Genomic DNA, 19,444 nt, shown 5'->3' with positions numbered 1-19,444 from the left:
AGAGAGAGAGAGGTAGATGAGAGAGAGAGAGAGAGGTAGATAGAGAGAGAGAGGTAGAGAGGGAGAGAGAGAGAGAGAGGTGTAGAGGCAGAGCGGTAGAGAGAGGTAGGTAGAGAGAGAGGTAGAGAGAGCGAGAGGTAGACAGAGAGGTAGACTTAAAAGCTTGAAATATGACTTGGGAGATGGCAGCCACGGTCCTGTGCAGATGCACGCAAAGTTTGCTCATTCAGGGTGCACTAGTGAAGAGAGGACACAGCTAGATGGGCAGAGAAGCTTTGATGGCCACTGCATAGAGAAGGATGCGGAGGCTGGGATATCTGGTGAGATGCACGTGGCTCAACAATGTGACAAGCTGGTTTTAAGGTGCATTGTGATAAGTGTCGTCTGAAATAGAAGATGGCTGTTTAACCACATCCCACATTAGGGTCGAGGTAACGTGGAGAATTGTGTAGGCATCCAGGCTTCACATGCGCAAAGCGATAGAGGCGGATTGCAAACCCCTCCAAGAGGAGTTCGCAAGGAGAAGACATGAGAATCTCAGCATGTTTATTAAGGAAGCAGAAATATGATAGAAGCATTCAAACACCGAAACAACTAGACATGGTTGAAAAAGCTACCAGTTGTCAGTGAAGAGGACAACAACAGGAAAGAAACTTCATAAGAACCCGAGAACACATTTTTATACAATGCATACCCCAGCTGGGATGCTCGGGGATAACGGTGGATGGGCCTCTAGCTTAAGAGAATTGGGCCTGGGGGCTGATTAAGAGACACTATTCTTTGCTTGGGGGACCGGGTGGAAAGGCAAACCGTGAATTCACAAACAATGTTTGGATACACAGGGGGAGACTGGGTTGTAGACATCTTGATGAGCCAAGCCAGGTCTTCCCCTTGCTCTCCATGCCACTGGAATCAAGCTATCCTGGCTGATGAGGGCTGAAAGCCCGAAACCGGTCCTAGGATGCTTGTTTCCAGTCCGGGGGAGGACCTGGCTTGGCAGTTTGGGCTGGACTGTTCCCATGGGGCACAGCGTCAAGACTGATTTGCATATGGCTGGGTTCAAACTGGAATGGCATGATGAGCAAAAACACATTGTATTTAGGCCCAGATCTCTGTACTGGGGTGAATGTATGACATTGTTCTGCATTCGGTCCATCAACTGTTGTTTTTTCGTATTAGCATAAGCAGCAGTAATTTTCCTTGCCTTCTAGACGCTGTAGCCAGCCTAATTACGTTCAGTAGCTGCTTTCCCCAAAAAAACTCAACCTACATTTATTGAGATGCGCCATCTAAGTCGCTCACTTCTTTCTTAAATCTGACACTGCCTCAGTCACCCATATGCCTTTTCTAGCTGGGTGTTCAGAATTGAAAGCAATCGCACATTTTTACCATTACACTCATGTCTGTAACCCCTATACACCATGCTTTCTTGATGCAAGCTGTATCTGTTCACTGGTAGTGTGGTATTGCGCACTCTTATAGCACTTTGACAATCAATCAACCAACCAAGGATTTATAAAAGCACGGCAAATCACCCATGATTGCTGGTATTTCCAAGAATCAACATGTTTAGTGGTATTTTTGTTCATAATACACTTGCTTTGATGCAACCCCCCCCTTAGCAGTTATGCTTCATCGCCCAAACATCAATATGTAGGGGAAGCCTCAAAGGTTTTAGAACAGTCTCAGCTAGAAGGAAAACACAGACTCAGCAGGAACCAGTTACTGCTTCAAGGTAAAGAATAAAGCGAGCAAAAAGACATGGCAGCCCAAAAGAGTGCTGATGCAGAACAACTCCTGAATACGTCTAATGTGAGATGGCATGAAAACACTAGGGTCGATGTAGGGAATGTTCACAATGAAACAAATCCGAGTCTTGGGGCCCTGCTGTGCCACCAACATGGGTAAGAAGTCGGAATCACAGGGATGAGATAGCCCAAATACACCACAAGCAGCACCAACATATTCCCAATCTCATGAATCGAACACCACCTCTCGAGACACACTCTTGCTCGCCTGATATTTCAGATACCAGTAGTGAAAACCTCAAGACAGACTCCTGGTTTCATGAGACTAACAAAAATGCAAATTGCACAAAAAATAGTACAAAATCAGAGTTCTTCCTATAAGACTAGGAATCACCGATTGATACATGGTGTTTCCCAAGAACTCCAAGATACCCTATCAGCTATTGAAAGACATATACTATTCGCCTCAAAAGACTCAACTACCGGTCTCGTAATCCTATGGGCACTAGCAAACATGAACACTGTTTCCTGACCAGGAGACACAATCCTGTGATTTGTAGGCAGCACCGTACAAACTTTGATCTCGGTGCTTCTCTTCTTACATCTTCGGTACGGTGGCCCCATGGAGAAGATACAAAACTAACAGCCAGGACAATAGAGGAAGCAACAAAAAGGCTTTCAATACTTTACTCCAAAAACGGCTCTGTGGACACGCATCGTGGCCAGATTCCCATTTATACTATGTACAACTGAGCACAAAATGCTGGACTGCAATGCCCCATCGTCCCAGTAAGAAAGCACATAGAGGACCATTATGGCTTGTAAAAAAATAAATATATATATATAATAAAACCCTAACACTGGGCAGTCAGACACACTGCAGGACATTGAATATTTCCTAGCTGCAGATCCAAAATAAGTAACAAAATCTCTCTTACTTATTTCAGAGTGTAATGTCCAGCTTCAACAAAAGCTTTCTCTTGGTGGTCAGTCTGAGAGTAGGCACTAAAGTCGTTAGGAGATCATGGGATTGAGGAAGAGGAAAAAACATGCTTAGGCCCACACCATATTGTGGCAATCCAGACTCGAACACTAGTCTCGTGGGGTCAAAGCAATACAAAAGGTGATCTGGAAAAACATTAAAAGAAGTGCTCAGATCCCAAGAAGAAGAATGGGCCGATAAACCAGCATTGGCAAAGCAAATAGGATTTGCATACACAAGAGAAATTGGGTTTGCTAATGTCTTTTCACCATTTTGTACAGCAGCGTAGAGTAGGAGTGGATGGTATGGAATGGAGTAGAGTAGAGTGGCGTAGAGTGGGGTAGACTAAAGAGCGGTGCCGAGGAGGAGCGCAGAGCGGTGCCGAGGAGAAGCGCAGAGCGGTGTCGAGGAGGAGCGCAGAGCGGTGCCGAGGAGGAGCGCAGAGCGGTGCCGAGGAGGAGCGCAGAGCGGTGCCGAGGAGGAGCGCAGAGCGGTGCCGAGGAGGAGCGCAGAGCGGTGCCGAGGAGGAGCGCAGAGCGGTGCCGAGGAGGAGCGCAGAGCGGTGCCGAGGAGGAGCGCAGAGCGGTGCCGAGGAGGAGCGCAGAGCGGTGCGGAGGAGGAGCGCAGAGCGGTGCGGAGGAGGAGCGCAGAGCGGTGCGGAGGAGGAGCGCAGAGCGGTGCGGAGGAGGAGCGCAGAGCGGTGCGGAGGAGGAGCGCAGAGCGGTGTGGAGGAGGAGCGCAGAGTGGTGCGGAGGAGCGTAGAAGGACTTAGAGGGGCGCCAAGTAGAGGAGCATAGAGGAGAGGGCATGGGAAAGGGCATAGAGTGGCAAGTGGCGTGGCTTAGAATGGCGTAGAGTGGCATAGAGGAGTGGCCTAGAGTGGTACAGATATGTGGTAGAGTTGTACAGATATGTGGTAGAGTGCAGTGGTGGAAATCGAAGTGGTACGTGGTAGAATTACGTATTTTGCACTGGGGTGGTGTAGAGTGGCATAGAGTGCAGTGGTGCAGAATAGAGTTCAGTGGCGCAGTATAGAGTGGCATAGAGTACAGTGGTGCAGGTTAAAGTGGTGTAGAGTGGAGCCGAGTAGAGTGGAGCTGATTAGAGTGCCGGAAAGTGCAGCAGTGTAGAGTAGAGTGGTGCCGAAAAGAGTGGCATAGAGTGCAATGGCTCAGAGTGGAGTGGTGCAGCGTGGAGTTCAGTAGTGTAAAGTGCAGTGGTATAGAGTAGAGTGGTGCAGAGTAGATGAGACTGGCTTGGAGTGCAGTGGGGTAGAGCACAAAGGTGTAGAGTAGAGTACAGTGGCGAAGGGGGGTGCAGAGTTCAGAGCAAAGGCCTAGAGTGTAATGGCATAGAATAGTGTGGGGCAGATTAGAGTGCAGTCGAGTAGAGTGGCATAGAGTAGATGAGTGGCGTAGAGTGCAGTGGTGCACCGTATATTAGAGTGGCATAGAGTGCAGTAGAGTAGAGTCGCGCAGAGAAAAGTGGACTGGTGAAGAGTGCAGTAGTGCAGAGTAGTGATGCAGAGAAGAGTGGCATACAGTGCAGAGTAGAGTGCAGTGGCATAGACTGGTGAGAGTAGAGTGCAGTGGCATAGACTGAGTGGTGCAGAGTGCAGACGTGTATAGTGGTGCAGAGCAGAGTGGCTGAGAATGTAGTGGCATAGAATAGAGAGGATTAGAGTGTAGTGGCGTACAGTAGAATGACAGAGTGCTGTGGTGCAGAGAAGAGTAGAGTGGCATAGTGTGCAGTGGCGCAGAGTAGAGAGGTGAAGAGGTGGAGATTGGTGAAGAGCAGAGTGGCATAGGCAGCGTACAGTGAAGTGGTGTAAACTAGAGTAGAGTGCAGTGGCGTAGTTAGAGTGCAGTTGCGTAGGGTAGAGTGCAGTGGTGCAGAGTACAGGGTAGGGGGTTGGGAGGGAAAACAAGCTACATGGGCGGGGATATGAAGACAGACTGAAAACAAAAGCACTCATATAGCGTGCTTTAAACCAAAGAAAATAGGAGCTCCAAAAACGAGAGCAATAGATGGACACAAGAACTTGCTCCAGGGGAGACCCACATAAAAGAAGACACAACTCTTGCATGCCGTGACAAACAGGAGCAGAGGATTGAGACTTTTAAGCTAGCAAATGGTTAGCTATGGGCAGGCTGTAAGCCCACTGTATATAAACAATATCTCTTGCAGAGACAACGCATGCACTGTCTAGGCGAAACCTAAACAACGTAAACAAAAACACGTTGCGTACCGTCTTCACACACTGGTGTTTTCACTCCGCAGAGTTGTGGCTGGCACAAAGACAATCCCAGTGTTTGCTGTATGCCCTAGGGCACTGATGGTCCCATGGGGGTATGTGGTAAATCGCTGGTTTGTTGAGATTTGTTGTTTGAACATGAAGTGAATGGTGTCCAGTCCTCTAAAAATATGACGCGCATCATGCTCTAAGACACAACTCGGGACATAATGTCACAATGCAGCCTTCTGTCTGTCAGCGGTATCAAAGCCTGGGCATTGTTTTTGACAATTTAAGTGGAAGAGGCCCTACCACATCAGACCTCTGAGCATTTCTAACAAAGTTTCACTCTTTACATAGAGCACATTTAATTTTGATAAAACTAGTAGTAACCCAGACAGCTTTTCCATCCAGCCCTCCTATAGAATGATAAAACCTCTCTCAATGGGAAAACTTGCTAGCTCTATCAAAGTACCTCTAGCCAAGTATTGAGACCACCACTGGTGCATCTCAAACATGACCAACGGCACACACTATTTATGCACACACAACCGCAGCAATAGGTCTAAACCCAATATTTAGCATAATTTACAAGAAAATCATTCACTCGTACCACTGCATCTCAATCCCTCTCAGCACTACCCCCAGCTTTTGAGAATTTACCGCCAAATTCATTCAATACATCTATTAAACCAGGGTTCTTCAAAGTCAGTCAAGGAGGGCCGGAGCCAGGGCAGATTTTTAAGATAACTACTTTTATCTAAATAGAGATATGCTAAAAATCTGACATAGATCCGGCCCTCCAGGACCAACTATGGAGAACCCATCACTAAACAAAACAGTTTGTTCACCTAATGCACCTTAGCCCAAAGCACAAGCAACCTTTACTCTTTAGTGTTTGGTTACTGCACAACGATGCACTGGTACACTAACGCAATCCAAACAGCAAAAATTGCTATTCCGCCAAAAGAGCCCCAACCACCTGCACTGCTCTACCACACATCACTTAAAAGAGGCACCCACTGATATGTCTGTACTGGGATAACACAGGTCTGCAAATGTATCTCTAACTTGATCCAACTTCCCCACTAGCTATGCTCAAAAGTTGATTCATAGCATTCCTGAATATTCCTGTAGAGGGACAAATGTGGGATGTTAAAAGGAGTTACTGTTTCAATAAAGATGCAACCTAAGCCTGGCATACATGTAGAACTGCAGCATGGAATGCATCATGGATACCATATCTACAAACAGTGAAAGCCACATGTGAATGTGGGCCATGATGTGCAAGCACCCAGGTGCTGCACAGTGCCTCCATGCCCCTGTAGTACTTACAGTGATTGTGAAGGTGTAGCAGTCGGGGATCTCATTGTTAATGATTGTCTGAATATTAATAGCCTTAAGTTTGAACTGGATGGTGACGTTGATGAGCCTGCAGAAAAAATACACTATTGATTAACTCAAAGAATATTCAGAGTCAAAGCATATTTACAAAATGTATAAACCAGAAACATTGCCATAAATTACAAAATTAGATCCAGTAAACAAGATGATACAGATTATTTGTTACAGGTTCTCCAGAACAGAAAGTGGCAGTGTGAGGCTCAACACCACCTGAGCAGAGTAGCAGAACTAGGGAATTATGGAAGCTTTCCAACATCAGAGCCCACAACATAAAATAACCTCCGAGTATAGGTGAAAAACTACAAATGCGAGATAAATTAAAGTGTCCTTCGATCTTCCTTCCTATTCTTGCGACTTAAGATTACAGTACTCCAAAGAGCAAAGATTGGGGAACACAATATTTTTTTAGTAAGAATTCATAGGCATAATTAGGCTTATCATATGGAATAAATATGAAATTCACAACCAGAAGCTGATCTGCTACAAAGATTAGATGAAAAAACCAAGAGGCAATAAATTACAAAGAATAAATTAGTAATGCAGACGAGGCACCCTGGACGATAAAGGTGAATTCAACCACAGGAGCTGGTGCAGCATAGTGAATCAAGGTGAAACTAAAATCCGGAAGATGGTGCGTCATAGTGCAGTAGGGAAAATTTAGACCTCTAAAGACTATTCCACAGCGAATAAGGGAGAACCCCTTGAGGCCAGCACAAACCACAGCAAGGAACTCTTCTCCATCCTGAGGAATGTCAGGAAACCCACAGCCACCGAGAACATCACACCCTCCGAGGAACTGGGCAACAACCTTACAGACCACTTCCATGACAAAATCTCGGCAATCAACAACAACTTTGCATGCCACCCCTCCGCCACCAACAGAATCACACCCCTAACACAAATCCCGGATGCAAGATACTATCTCCATCATGAACTCCGTGCACTCCGGAGCACCCATGGACCCCTGCCCCCACCACGTCTTCAACCTCGGTAGCAAGACAATTGGCGATGAGCAGAGGAAGGTCCCGAACACCTCCATCCCCGCGTCCTTCCCGAGGACTGCAAACATGCTGAAGGAGGTCCCTCCTAAAACATCCGCCGACCCAAAGAATTACCACCCCATCTCTCTGACCCCCTATCCAGCAAAAGTCCTAGAGAAAGCGATTAACCAGCAGCTCACCCAACACCTTGAAGACAACAACCTCCTGGACCCCTTCCAAACCAGATTTCGAGCTAACCCCAGCACCAAGAAAGCTCTGCTAGCAGCCACCGACAACATCAGATTCCTCCTGGACCGCGGAGAAACAGCAGCCCTAATCCTCCTGGACCTGTCTGCCGTGTTTGACACCGTCTCCCATCACATCTTGATCAACAGACTCTGACACATCGGGATCTAGGGAGACGCCCTCAAATGGATCGCCTTGTACCTCACCGATAGAACCTAAAGGACCATTCTCCCGCCGTTCACCTCGGAGCCCAAGGTGGTCATCTTTGGAGTCACCCAAAGATCGTGGTTCAACCCCACCCTCTTTAACCCCATACATGACCCCCCCCGGCTGACACCATCATATCACAAGGACTCAACACAATCCCCTACGCCGACAACACCCTGTTCATCCTTTCACTGTCTGAAGACCCCTCCACCACCAAAGCCAACTTCCACACATGCATGACGAACGTCGCTAACTGGATGAAGGACAATTGTTTCAAACCAAACATAGGCAATATGTAAGTCCTCATCTTTAGAAACAACACCTCACCATCGTGGCCCGCGGAACTCGGCCCACCCTCATGCCCCAGCAGAACACACCTGCAACCGCGCCATCACCCTGGATAGCAAGCTATCCATGAAGAAACAAGTAAACGCAGTCTCATCCGCCAGATTCCATACTTTCCGCAAGATCTTCAGGTGGCTCCCAGTCAACACCAGAAGGACTGTCACGCAGGCCCTCAACACCAGCAGACTGGATTATGGAAAAACACTCTATATAGAAATCACTGCACACGTTCTTAAGAGACTCCAGACAATACAAAACTCCGTGGCAAGAATCCTACTCGACTTCCCCAGAAGAACCCACATCACACCCCATCTCAAGGAAATACACTGTCACTGGCTTCCAATTCAGAAGAGATGCCAGTTCAAGATGTTGACCCACGCTTACAAGGCCTTTCACAATGAAGGGCCTGCATACATCAACAAATGCCTGACCTTACACCAATCAACCAGACACCTTCGATCCGCTTCACTCTCCCCCGCAGACACACCATGGATCCACCAAACCAGCAATGGAGGACTCTCTTTCTCGCATCTGGCAGCCAAGGCATGGAACAACCTCCCCCTGCACGTCAGGCCTGCACTGGCGCTCCAGCATTTCAGGAAAGACCTGGATGTTCTACTGATCATACCACCACGCAGCAGCCAACATCTTTACCACCTCAAGGCACTCAGGGGTTATTTGCCACGCACTATAAATGTCGGATTGATTAATAAAGGTGAAATTTGCACCGTGGCTGGCAAGAAGGCTTCTGCAAGCTCCAAATCCCCGTACTTCAATCCTGCATTATTCCTTACTATTTGGTGTTATTCAGGTCTTAGAGACCCAACTACAGATGGAGTAAGCTTCATTAATTGTATGAAGGCAATGTAGGGTGACAAAGAGACTTGGAATAGAGTTGCTCTGAGCAGCCCCCTCTTCGACATGTAGCCAGCTAAGAGGAAGTCTGTTGAATTGGGAAAGAGTTCTAGGGTCTGAAAACCTGCCCACTGCTGGACACCCTGAAACTGAGGGTTCAGTGCTGTGTGGACACTGCTCAGCATAGCATGTCGCAGATTAGAGCTGGTCTGGGAGAACATGAAGAGACTAAAACAGATCAGCATAGCTGAGGTGGCTAGACCAGATGGCAGCCTGGGAGGCAGGTGCTCTACAAGAAGGCGCAGCGGTCAACGGAAGAGAGACAGAAGCTGATGTTGGATCATTTTGAGGGAGGAATGGGCATGTCTGGCGTTTGAAGAGGCTCCCGATGGTTCAGGATTGTTGAACGGGACAGAGGGTACCACTGAGCGAAGATTATGAGAAGAGAGAGTTGGTGGCTAGTTGCACCCTGGGCATGGGAAGGCACTCTCCACCTCACCTGAACTGGTTCTGCCATATAAGGGCTGGCCCTTTTCTCTTTCTCTCAGTCACTAGTCAGACCCCCCCCCCTTTCCTGCCCACCAAAAATTAATAGACCTTCAGGTGTAAGAAGATTTACACCACTACACATACTGTTGAGTGACTCTGTGCTGTAAAGGGGTTCCCTCTTTCTTTCTGTGCAGTTCCCTTGGCTTACTTCACCCTGGCTGTTATACATAAACTATCCAACACTTTTTGTCTGCTGCCAACGTATACCTAACCAGCATGGTTTCTTAAATATGGTCTAGTCATGCAGAGTGATGATGGTGTAATGGTCAATAGTAGTGGACAATTTGAGGAGCGCAAAGGAAAATTAGTTTACTTCAGATTTAAAAAAACATTTTATCCTTGGGTTGCACTTGAGACATAGGTGGGTATTCGATATAGGTCTGTGGTGCTGGGTCTCTTACTGGCAAAAAAAAGAGTAGTAGTGAAATGTTGGATGCAAGACAGGTCCAGCTTATACATCCTGATGTAAAGACCTATGAACTGGGCTATCGCCATCAGATGCATTGAGTTCACACTGATGAGAAACTGGTGATGATGCAAATAGTAGAAGAAATATGAGTGATAATGTGATTAATGGAGAAGAGGGAGGAACTCAAGCCTAAACAGTGTCATTATCCTGTTGGTATTGTGGCAAAGTGATTCTGCACAGCCTAAGATAACAGCAGGCAGTGGAGTGGGGGAGGATCTGTTCTTGGAGGCGGCGGGAGTCGTGTATGTGGGCTACCACCATCACCCTGGCCCCCGAGAAGAAGTCGTCCGCAACCTCCTCCCCTTCCCATCCCCAGAAAAAACTCAATTGCACCCCCCCCCCCCCCCCCCACTTGCCTGCACTTGGTCAGCAAACATAAAGGGCGCCCCTGGTGGCAGTACTCCGACTACGTCAAAAACAAGAGAGGGAGGTAGAGCGAAAGTCTGGATTCTTGCTCCACAAGGGTACTTAGGTAAACACAGAGAATCCAAAATGAAAAATGGAAGGGAAAAGAGTGATCGACAAATGTTGAAGCACTCAGTGTTTTGTAAAATACCCCTCACACACCAAAAGGCCCCTTGGTGTCATGCTTCATCATCGGGGACTTCGCACCCCTCTATCGGGATGCGGCGTGCTACGACCTACGACTACGCGGGAGCACTAATAGTAATGACTATGTGTGGTGTTTGGTGTGTGGGGTGTATTAGTTATAAGTGAGTGGTGGGGTGTGGTGAAAAAAAGTTAAAAAGTACCTGGCGCATGAGTTGAAAGAATTTTTTTTTATTCTTATCTCTGGCTGGTACTATTAAAAGAAGTGCAGTGTGAGGTCAGATCTGTTATATTAGGGAACAGGACCTCTGGTGTGCGTTGTCGACATGTTTCGGAGTCAAGCTCCTTCTTCAGGACGGGGGCACGACCTCCCCACCTTACTCACGTATTTTTAATAAAAAAGTGTATTATACAGAAAAGTGACAATAAATAGGCTAAGTGTGCCTACAGCGGTCTGCTACAAGTACAATGACCTGTAGAAAGACAAAAAGGAGAAAACAACAATGGTTACCCTTGTAGCGGGTAGTTCAAGCAGGTGCAGTCACCTGGAACCTCACCAAAATGCTTGTTTTAAAGCCTGTGGAAGGAAAAAGTACTCACAACACATACAACATAAAACACACATAGGTGGTACTAGGAGTTACTATTGGTCATACTTATGAAGCTTGCTTGTGGGCTTCATGAGCAAAATGGGACGTCTGGGGTGTTGCTTTTATTGCAATCTGTTGGGAAGAATGATGCAGGTTTTAACAAATCATTCTCACTTACTTAGATGTCAAAAGGATGGTCTTTTCAAGTTGATCTGTCGAATACTCACACTGACAGGACGCTCTGGGCACCGTCTACCCCCACACGCTGCTCCGCTGTTTGTGAGGCGGTGAACGAGTAGACATGCTATTTATACCCTGTTTAGTAATTGGGCGGAAGCATCTGTGTTGCCTAACATGGGTGTTCCGCTCCATGCTAATTAATAAATGCCCATGTATGGAGCGTCCGCTCATTAGCCATACATCATGCCCCTCTGTCCGTCATGGACTAACATGGAAATAGCGTCTCGTTTGTGCCCCTGCGCGCGCATGAAAGAGGTTGTTTCGCGCATGCGCAGGATAGCGTTTGTAGCGCATGCGCGTTGGGTACTGGTGCTATTGAATGGGCAGTGTTTATCGCGCATGCGCATTGGGTATTGGTGGTCCTTATGGTACTGTGTATGAATATCTACAAATGATTAACTGTTTTTATGGTGACAGCGCTGGGTTTTTTGAGATGCTCATTGTAGAATAGTCATACCGATAGGTTAAGTGCTTAGTTTATGAGATATTCATTTTTTTAGAGGTCACTTGCGGCCGACTTTTTGACCAAAAAGGGTTGCATCAAAACTGTTATTGATTATTGGATAATTGAGTCCATGGCACATCGTCATTAAGCCCAATTAAATGGGTTCCAAGTCTGAAAACCCATCTTTGTTCTTTCTGGAAGAGCCCGGCATCAGAGGGTAGTTGTTCTATAATTGTCCAATTGAGGTCATTTACACAGTGTCCTGCGGTCAGGTAGTGTGTCGCCATTTTCGTTGTGCTCTCAATTGTAATTCCAAAAACGTGGTCTCACGTTTTTGGAATTACAATTGAGAGCACAACGAAAATGGCGACACACTACCTGACCGCAGGACACTGTGTAAATGACCTCAATTGGACAATTATAGAACAACTACCCTCTGATGCCGGGCTCTTCCAGAAAGAACAAAGATGGGTTTTCAGACTTGGAATCCATTTAATTGGGCTTAATGACGATGTGCCATGGACTCAATTATCCAATAATCAATAACAGTTTTGATGCAACCCTTTTTGGTCAAAAAGTCGGCCGCAAGTGACCTCTAAAAAAATGAATCTCATATAAACTAAGCACTTAACCTATCGGTATGACTATTCTACAATGAGCATCTCAAAAAACCCAGCGCTGTCACCATAAAAACAGTTAATCATTTGTAGATATTCATACACAGTACCATAAGGACCACCAATACCCAATGCGCATGCGCGATAAACACTGCCCATTCAATAGCACCAGTACCCAACGCGCATGCGCTACAAACGCTATCCTGCGCATGCGCGAAACAACCGCTTTCATGCGCGCGCAGGGGCACAAACGAGACGCTATTTCCATGTTAGTCCATGACGGACAGAGGGGCATGATGTATGGCTAATGAGCAGACGCTCCATACATGGACATTCATTAATTAGCATGGAGCGGAACACCCATGTTAGGCAACACAGATGCTTCCGCCCAATTACTAAACAGGGTATAAATAGCATGTCTACTCGTTCACCGCCTCACAAACAGCGGAGCAGCGTGTGGGGGTAGACGGTGTCCAGAGCGTCCTGTCAGTGTGAGTATTCGACAGATCAACTTGAAAAGACCATCCTTTTGACATCTAAGTAAGTGAGAATGATTTGTTAAAACCTGCATCATTCTTCCCAACAGATTGCAATAAAAGCAACACCCCAGACGTCCCATTTTGCTCATGAAGCCCACAAGCAAGCTTCATAAGTATGACCAATAGTAACTCCTAGTACCACCTATGTGTGTTTTATGTTGTATGTGTTGTGAGTACTTTTTCCTTCCACAGGCTTTAAAACAAGCATTTTGGTGAGGTTCCAGGTGACTGCACCTGCTTGAACTACCCGCTACAAGGGTAACCATTGTTGTTTTCTCCTTTTTGTCTTTCTACAGGTCATTGTACTTGTAGCAGACCGCTGTAGGCACACTTAGCCTATTTATTGTCACTTTTCTGTAGAATACACTTTTTTATTAAAAATACGTGAGTAAGGTGGGGAGGTCGTGCCCCCGTCCTGAAGAAGGAGCTTGACTCCGAAACATGTCGACAACGCACACCAGAGGTCCTGTTCCCTAATATAACAGATCTGACCTCACACTGCACTTCTTTTAATAGTACCAGCCAGAGTTCAGAATAATTTTTTTTTCTTTCAACTCATGCGCCAGGTACTTTTTAACTTTTTTTCACCACACCCCACCACTCACTTATAACTAATACACCCCACACACCAAACACCACACATAGTCATTACTATTAGTGCTCCCGCGTAGTCGTAGGTCGTAGCACGCCGCATCCCGATAGAGGGGTGCGAAGACCCCGATGATGAAGCATGACACCAAGGGGCCTTTTGGTGTGTGAGGGGTATTTTACAAAACACTGAGTGCTTCAACATTTGTCGATCACTCTTTTCCCTTCCATTTTTCATTTTGGATTCTCTGTGTTTACCTAAGTACTCCGACTACGCCACTGATGCCATGTTATTTGCAGGGAGCACCACGACTCCTTACAAAAGTGGCCTTCTAGAAATATGTATTAAACGTAAACTGCTGCGAGCCTACTGAGCATTACACAACAAAAATATGTTCAGTGTTTGTGTTATACGAGAACAATATAAAAATAAAATAGGTGAAATTTAGACCCAAGTAGGTCACAGTGAAAATGAAGACTCATTAAGAATGCCCCATGGAGAATAGCTGAAATTCGTCCTAGGAGTTTATATTCCACAGTAAATAAAGCTGAATGTAAAATTCTGAAAATATTTCCCAAAGACATTAAAATAAATCGTGCTATTCATGTCAGGATGTCATAGGATAAATAAAGTAAATCTCTACTCATGAGATCTGTAAGATCAGAAGCTGCAGAGAAAAAAGGTGAAATTCAAGCTCAGATGACAGAAGATTAGCGTAGAATTCAGATCCAAAAGAGTATATGGAAAGGATAATTGAAGTAACACTCGTAACCAGATGGTATGGCAAGGCAAGGAGCAAACACTAGGACTGTCATGTACAGTAGACATAAGGGAGTGAAGTGGAAAAAAAGGTAACATTCAATCCCTTGAAAACTATACGTACAGCATAGAACAGTACAAGTAATATCTGGAAAAGAATCTGCAAAGTGAGTAAGAGAAATGTACTTTCAAAAAAATGAAATGCACGAGATGGAAAGCAACTGGTGAAGGAAAATAGGAGTTGACTTCAGCACTTGATATGGAATAAACAACAAAGAAGCAGCTAAAACTGAGGAAATTTACAAAGATGACAGAGAAATGACAATAACAAGCACTGGCGTTGCCAATAGGTCTCGCAGTAGGAAAGTTGGAGCTATTGGTTTTGTAAATGACACGTTATATTTATGTGTTGGTTTTGAAAATCGCGAAACTAATAGTTTTGTCATTTACAATGCCAATACTTTTAACTTTTGCAAATGTGACACTCATAGTATTTGTAATGCAAATGTTTTGTATTTACGTGACTTAGATGTATTGATATTACAAATAACAATGGTTATGACATTTTTTAAATAATTAATACTTAAATAAAAGTTATTGTAATTTATAATGGCAATAGCTTAAACTGTTGTAAATACCTTTTGTGAAGATTATGTTCAGTGTATTTTATTGTGAGGAAAATAAAAGAACAGAAGTGAAATATTAACGTCTTTTAGTGACATTTGTGTAATGTGAGAGAGTGTGAGCGAGTTTGAAAAGGGTGATGTGTGATGCTGATAGGGTGGATATATGTTGATACCACGCATACTTTTAGCACGCAGACCATTACCACGCAATTTTTACAACGCAGGACCCTTTACCACGAATACCTTTACAACGCAATACACTACAACGCAGGTACTATTACAACGCATACCATTACAACGTAAGTATAGGTAGGTATATAATATGTTAAAATAATGTAATTATTATTAATATTTTTTTTAATTAATAATTTATTATTTTATTATTAAATATTTTAATTATATTAATTTTTATTTATTAATTTGTAAATATATATGTTAAAAATACCCCTGTACCCCAAAACCCAAACCCAACCCTGAAACCTAAAAATACCCCTGTACCCCAAAACCCAAACCCATCCCTGAAACCTAAAAATACCCTGTACCCCAAAACCCAAACCCAACCCTGAAACCTAAAAATACCCCTGTACCCCAAAACCCAAACCCAACCCTGAAACCTAAAAATACCCCTGTACCCCAAAACCCAAACCCATCCCTGAAACCTAAAAATACCCCTGTACCCCAAAACCCAAACCTGAAACCTAAAAATACCCCTGTACCCCAAAACCCTAACCCATCCCTGAAACCTAAAAATACCCCTGTACCCCAAAACCCAAACCCAACCCTGAAACCTAAAAATACCCCTGTACCCCAAAACCCAAACCCATCCCTGAAACCTAAAAATACCCCTGTACCCCAAAACCCAAACCCAACCCTGAAACCTAAAAATACCCCTGTACCCCAAAACCCAAACCCATCCCTAAAACCTAAAAATACCCCTGTACCCAAAAACCCAAACCCATCCCTGAAACCTAAAAATACCCCTGTACCCAAAAACCCAAACCCAACCCTGAAACCTAAAAATACCCTTGTACCCCAAAACCCAAACCCATCCCTGAAACCTAAAAATACCCCTGTACCCCAAAACCCAAACCCAATACCCCTAATAAATGTTTTATAAAAAAGATAAACGCAAAATACTCAAATATTTTAAATTGTAATTTTAAAAAAATACCAATAAGACATAAAAAATTATAAATAAATTACTTTTAAATTAACACTACATTAACAAACAAAAAACATACAAAATGCGTTGTAAAAGTACATGCGTTGTAAAAGTATATGCGTTGTAAATGTATGCGTGGTAAAAGTACTTGCGTTGTAAAAGATGCGTGGTTATGGTATTGCGTTGTAAAAAATGCGTGGTAACAGTTGTATACCTGATAGGGTGTGTGAGCGTGTTAGTGTGTGTGATTTTTGAGAATGTTATTGAGGGTGTGTAAGGGTCTTTGAGTGTAATTGTGTGTGAGGGTGAGTGTGTGTGAGGTGGTGCGAGGGGGAGGGTGTGTGTATTCCGATGGTGTGTGGTGTTGTGAGGATGAAGGTGTGTGCGTGTGCCTTTGTATGATGTAGAGGGTGTTATGGTGACGGTGTGTGTGTGTGTGTGTGAGGTGTTATGAGGCTGAGGGTGTGTGAGGGCGAGTGTGTGTGAGTGTGAGTGTAGGTGCGGCTGTGTGATCTGTGTGATTTTCTAGAAAGCATGCAAACTGAAGAAAGGCGAATTCAGAAGGCCCTTTAATAACCGATACACTTGGCAGCACGCTGCAAGGCTATAATAGTATGCTTTCGCAAGGGAGCATTTCACTGACATGGGAGTTCAAACAAAAAAATTATTCATTCTGAACTTGGAACCCCTTTGTATGAAGAAGTGTGATTAGGCTTAAGCACTCTCTGCAACCTGAGGCGACCCCGTGATTGGAAAACAAGTGAATACAAAAGAACATATAGCAATATCAACCTTTCACAAACTATCACAAAGCTCTAATGCATTAAGGGCCTATTGCTAGCCAACTTGCTGGTACTTATTTCACTCTTCTCTTGTGGGTGAAACCGCGTTGGTCGTGTTGTGGTTGGTTTGATCTATAACTTGCAAAGTAAGTACAGGTCTCTGCAGCAGGACCTCAACCAACTGACCCTTCGTAATAGCTCCATGAATCACACGCCAGTGTAAAATATATTCACATGGTACATACAAACACCGAGTATAATAAATCTAGGGGGAGATCGTGCTGCATACAAAGTTGGCAAAAAATTCATAAGAGGTGCGGCGACTAGAATCTCTTGATTCACTAAAATGGCGTCGACATATTATATACAAGTAGTAGTTCTCCTAAAGCCAACTTGTTGCTACAGGTCTGGCAGTTTTTTGTGACACGTTTAAACCAAGCGACACCAAAAATCCACTTTGAAAACACAGTTTCGTATGTAAACATCGGACAAAAATATGCATTTGTTTAGCATATGCGTTTAAAATACTATTTGCCTTCTTATTATCTCGAAGTTAACATTGGCCCTGAAGGTAGGCTGAAAGCTAGTTTTTATTCTTGACCTTTAAAAAGTTGTGAGGCGAGTTCTTTGGCTTTGTAATGCGAACCCGGTTTAAATTTTGAACGGCAAGGGGTGCAACACAAGAATGTTCTGGACAGGCACAGCCCACACCGGCCTTTGTCATCGCGGAAATGGCGACAAAGAAGGGCAGGATGGGTGCTTGATAGCAGCAGAATGGCTGCAAAGGGCACCTCATTATCCGATGCTCAGTTTAACCGCCTGGCGCCAAGCCTGCCTCACATGCCGGTGATATGCTAGGACTGTTCTGAATACCAAAGGCGGGATCCGACCGAGCAGTATTAAACTTTTTCGTTTCCTCGCAATTACTCACTGAAATGTACATTTTGCAGCAAGATGAACACATGAACATTCAGAGTTGCACAAAGTTTAGAGTTAAAGCAAAAAGATGGTTAAATCAGCACTAAAATAAAATACCTATAACAAGGGAGAGAACAACACGAGTGGTGGGGGAACGCACGCACGTATAAATAAAAACAAGCAAAAGCAAATGGTGGGGGCCTGAAGGAGGAGGGGGTGCGAGGGATGAGTGAGGATGGGGTAGCAGGGGAGGGAACACGGCCTGGGGGAAGCTGGCTGGGGAGGGGGAGGAGAAATCCAAGGAAGGCTGTGTGCGGGGAGAGAGGGGAGGTGCTGGAGCTGAAAGTACGGCCGGCCGGCCATCCAAGAATAATTAGGGGAGGAGAAGCCGAGAAGCCGCAGAGCGCACGGTGGGCGAACCCCCTTGATGTGCTGCGAAGATGAGCGGCCGGGAAACAAAGTACGGCCGATAGGAGGGAGGGAGGCTGATGCGCGTGCTTGTTTGGTCACGTGGTTCACGTGAACTTCAAGAAAACCGCAGCAGAAAGCCCTTGGTTTGACGAGGATTTTGGCTACTTGAATTCTCGCTCCCTCAATGCGCTTGCGCGCATTTAAGTTCACGAGACCTAAAAAGCTACGCTACTGTGAATAAAGGTAAAATTCAGACCTAGAGCACTCACCAAAAGATTGTATGGGGGCATCAATCAGTGAATTTTAGATCTAGAACAAGATTAGGTCTGCTTTACCACACAACCCAGATCCCTGCAAGCCCTGCAAAGTGATTACATAATACATGTTTTATCAATGCTTTCTAAAGCCTACTTGCAAACCAACTTTTACAAGAACTTCCAAAATAAATATTAAGCTGGACTTAAGATAAGAACATTTGTAAGGTAATTGCCTAAGAAACATGCTTGAATGTTGCAACCTCACACGCAATGCAGATCCCCCTTGTTCATTGCCCTTTGGAAGGATTCCAGTCATGCATCGAGAGGGACTTACTTGTGAAACTTTAGCGTGAGGTTGCTGTAAACTGCTGCATATTCTTCAGGAGATGAAAGATGCTCGAAGGGCTCCAATCCAATGCACTCTGCAGGGGTTGGGGGGAAAAAGATGTATTGTAAGAGGTAGCACATACTACCATCCCGCAAAAGATAGAGGTCAGAAACTCCCAGCAGAATGTCAACTTTGACAAACTGCTTGCTCTTAAGGTAGCGGAATCCACAAGGTCTGGAGCTGAATTCTTTTTGACAGTATCACTACTCAGACCAACAAGTCTTTGCGAACCCCAACTCCTAGTTAAAAGGTAGTGCCTGGCATTTGTCTCACTGTTTCTGACTAAATATTGCACCATATAAGCTCTCTCTATAGCTCAACTCACTCATCACAAAAGGGTGGTTTGTGGTGTGCTCCTGCTGAAGGATATATGGGATAAAGTACCCTCTGCTGTCCTTTATAAGGATATTGCAAGTCATTGAGTAGGTTCGTGACCATATAGTCAGAAGTCCAACTTCCTTTATAAGGTTGTGTATCTCAGAGGTGACTTGCAATATCCTTTTAAAGTATGGCCGAGGGAATTTTATTCCTTATTACACATGGTCAAACCATCA

The 19,444-nt window shown here is 44.9% G+C and overlaps 1 protein-coding gene across 2 annotated transcripts in view; it reads right to left on the bottom strand.

Moving 5' to 3' along the window:
- The window catches only part of MCOLN1 (mucolipin TRP cation channel 1), a 144,685-nt gene that overhangs the window by 38,706 nt on the left and 86,535 nt on the right, over positions 1-19,444 (bottom strand). For both annotated transcript variants that reach the window (XM_078682153.1, XM_078682162.1), the window contains exons 5-6: positions 18,837-18,924; positions 6,299-6,395 (exon numbers count right to left, since the gene is read on the bottom strand). In XM_078682153.1, the coding sequence (XP_078538279.1) occupies positions 6,299-6,395; positions 18,837-18,924 (185 nt within the window). The remainder of the gene's footprint in view (positions 1-6,298; positions 6,396-18,836; positions 18,925-19,444) is intronic.

The sequence above is a fragment of the Lissotriton helveticus genome, chromosome 1_1 (genome assembly GCF_964261635.1).
Source record: "Lissotriton helveticus chromosome 1_1, aLisHel1.1, whole genome shotgun sequence".
Classification (NCBI taxonomy): Eukaryota; Metazoa; Chordata; class Amphibia; order Caudata; family Salamandridae; genus Lissotriton; species Lissotriton helveticus.
This window is presented reverse-complemented; position numbering and strand designations above follow the sequence as displayed.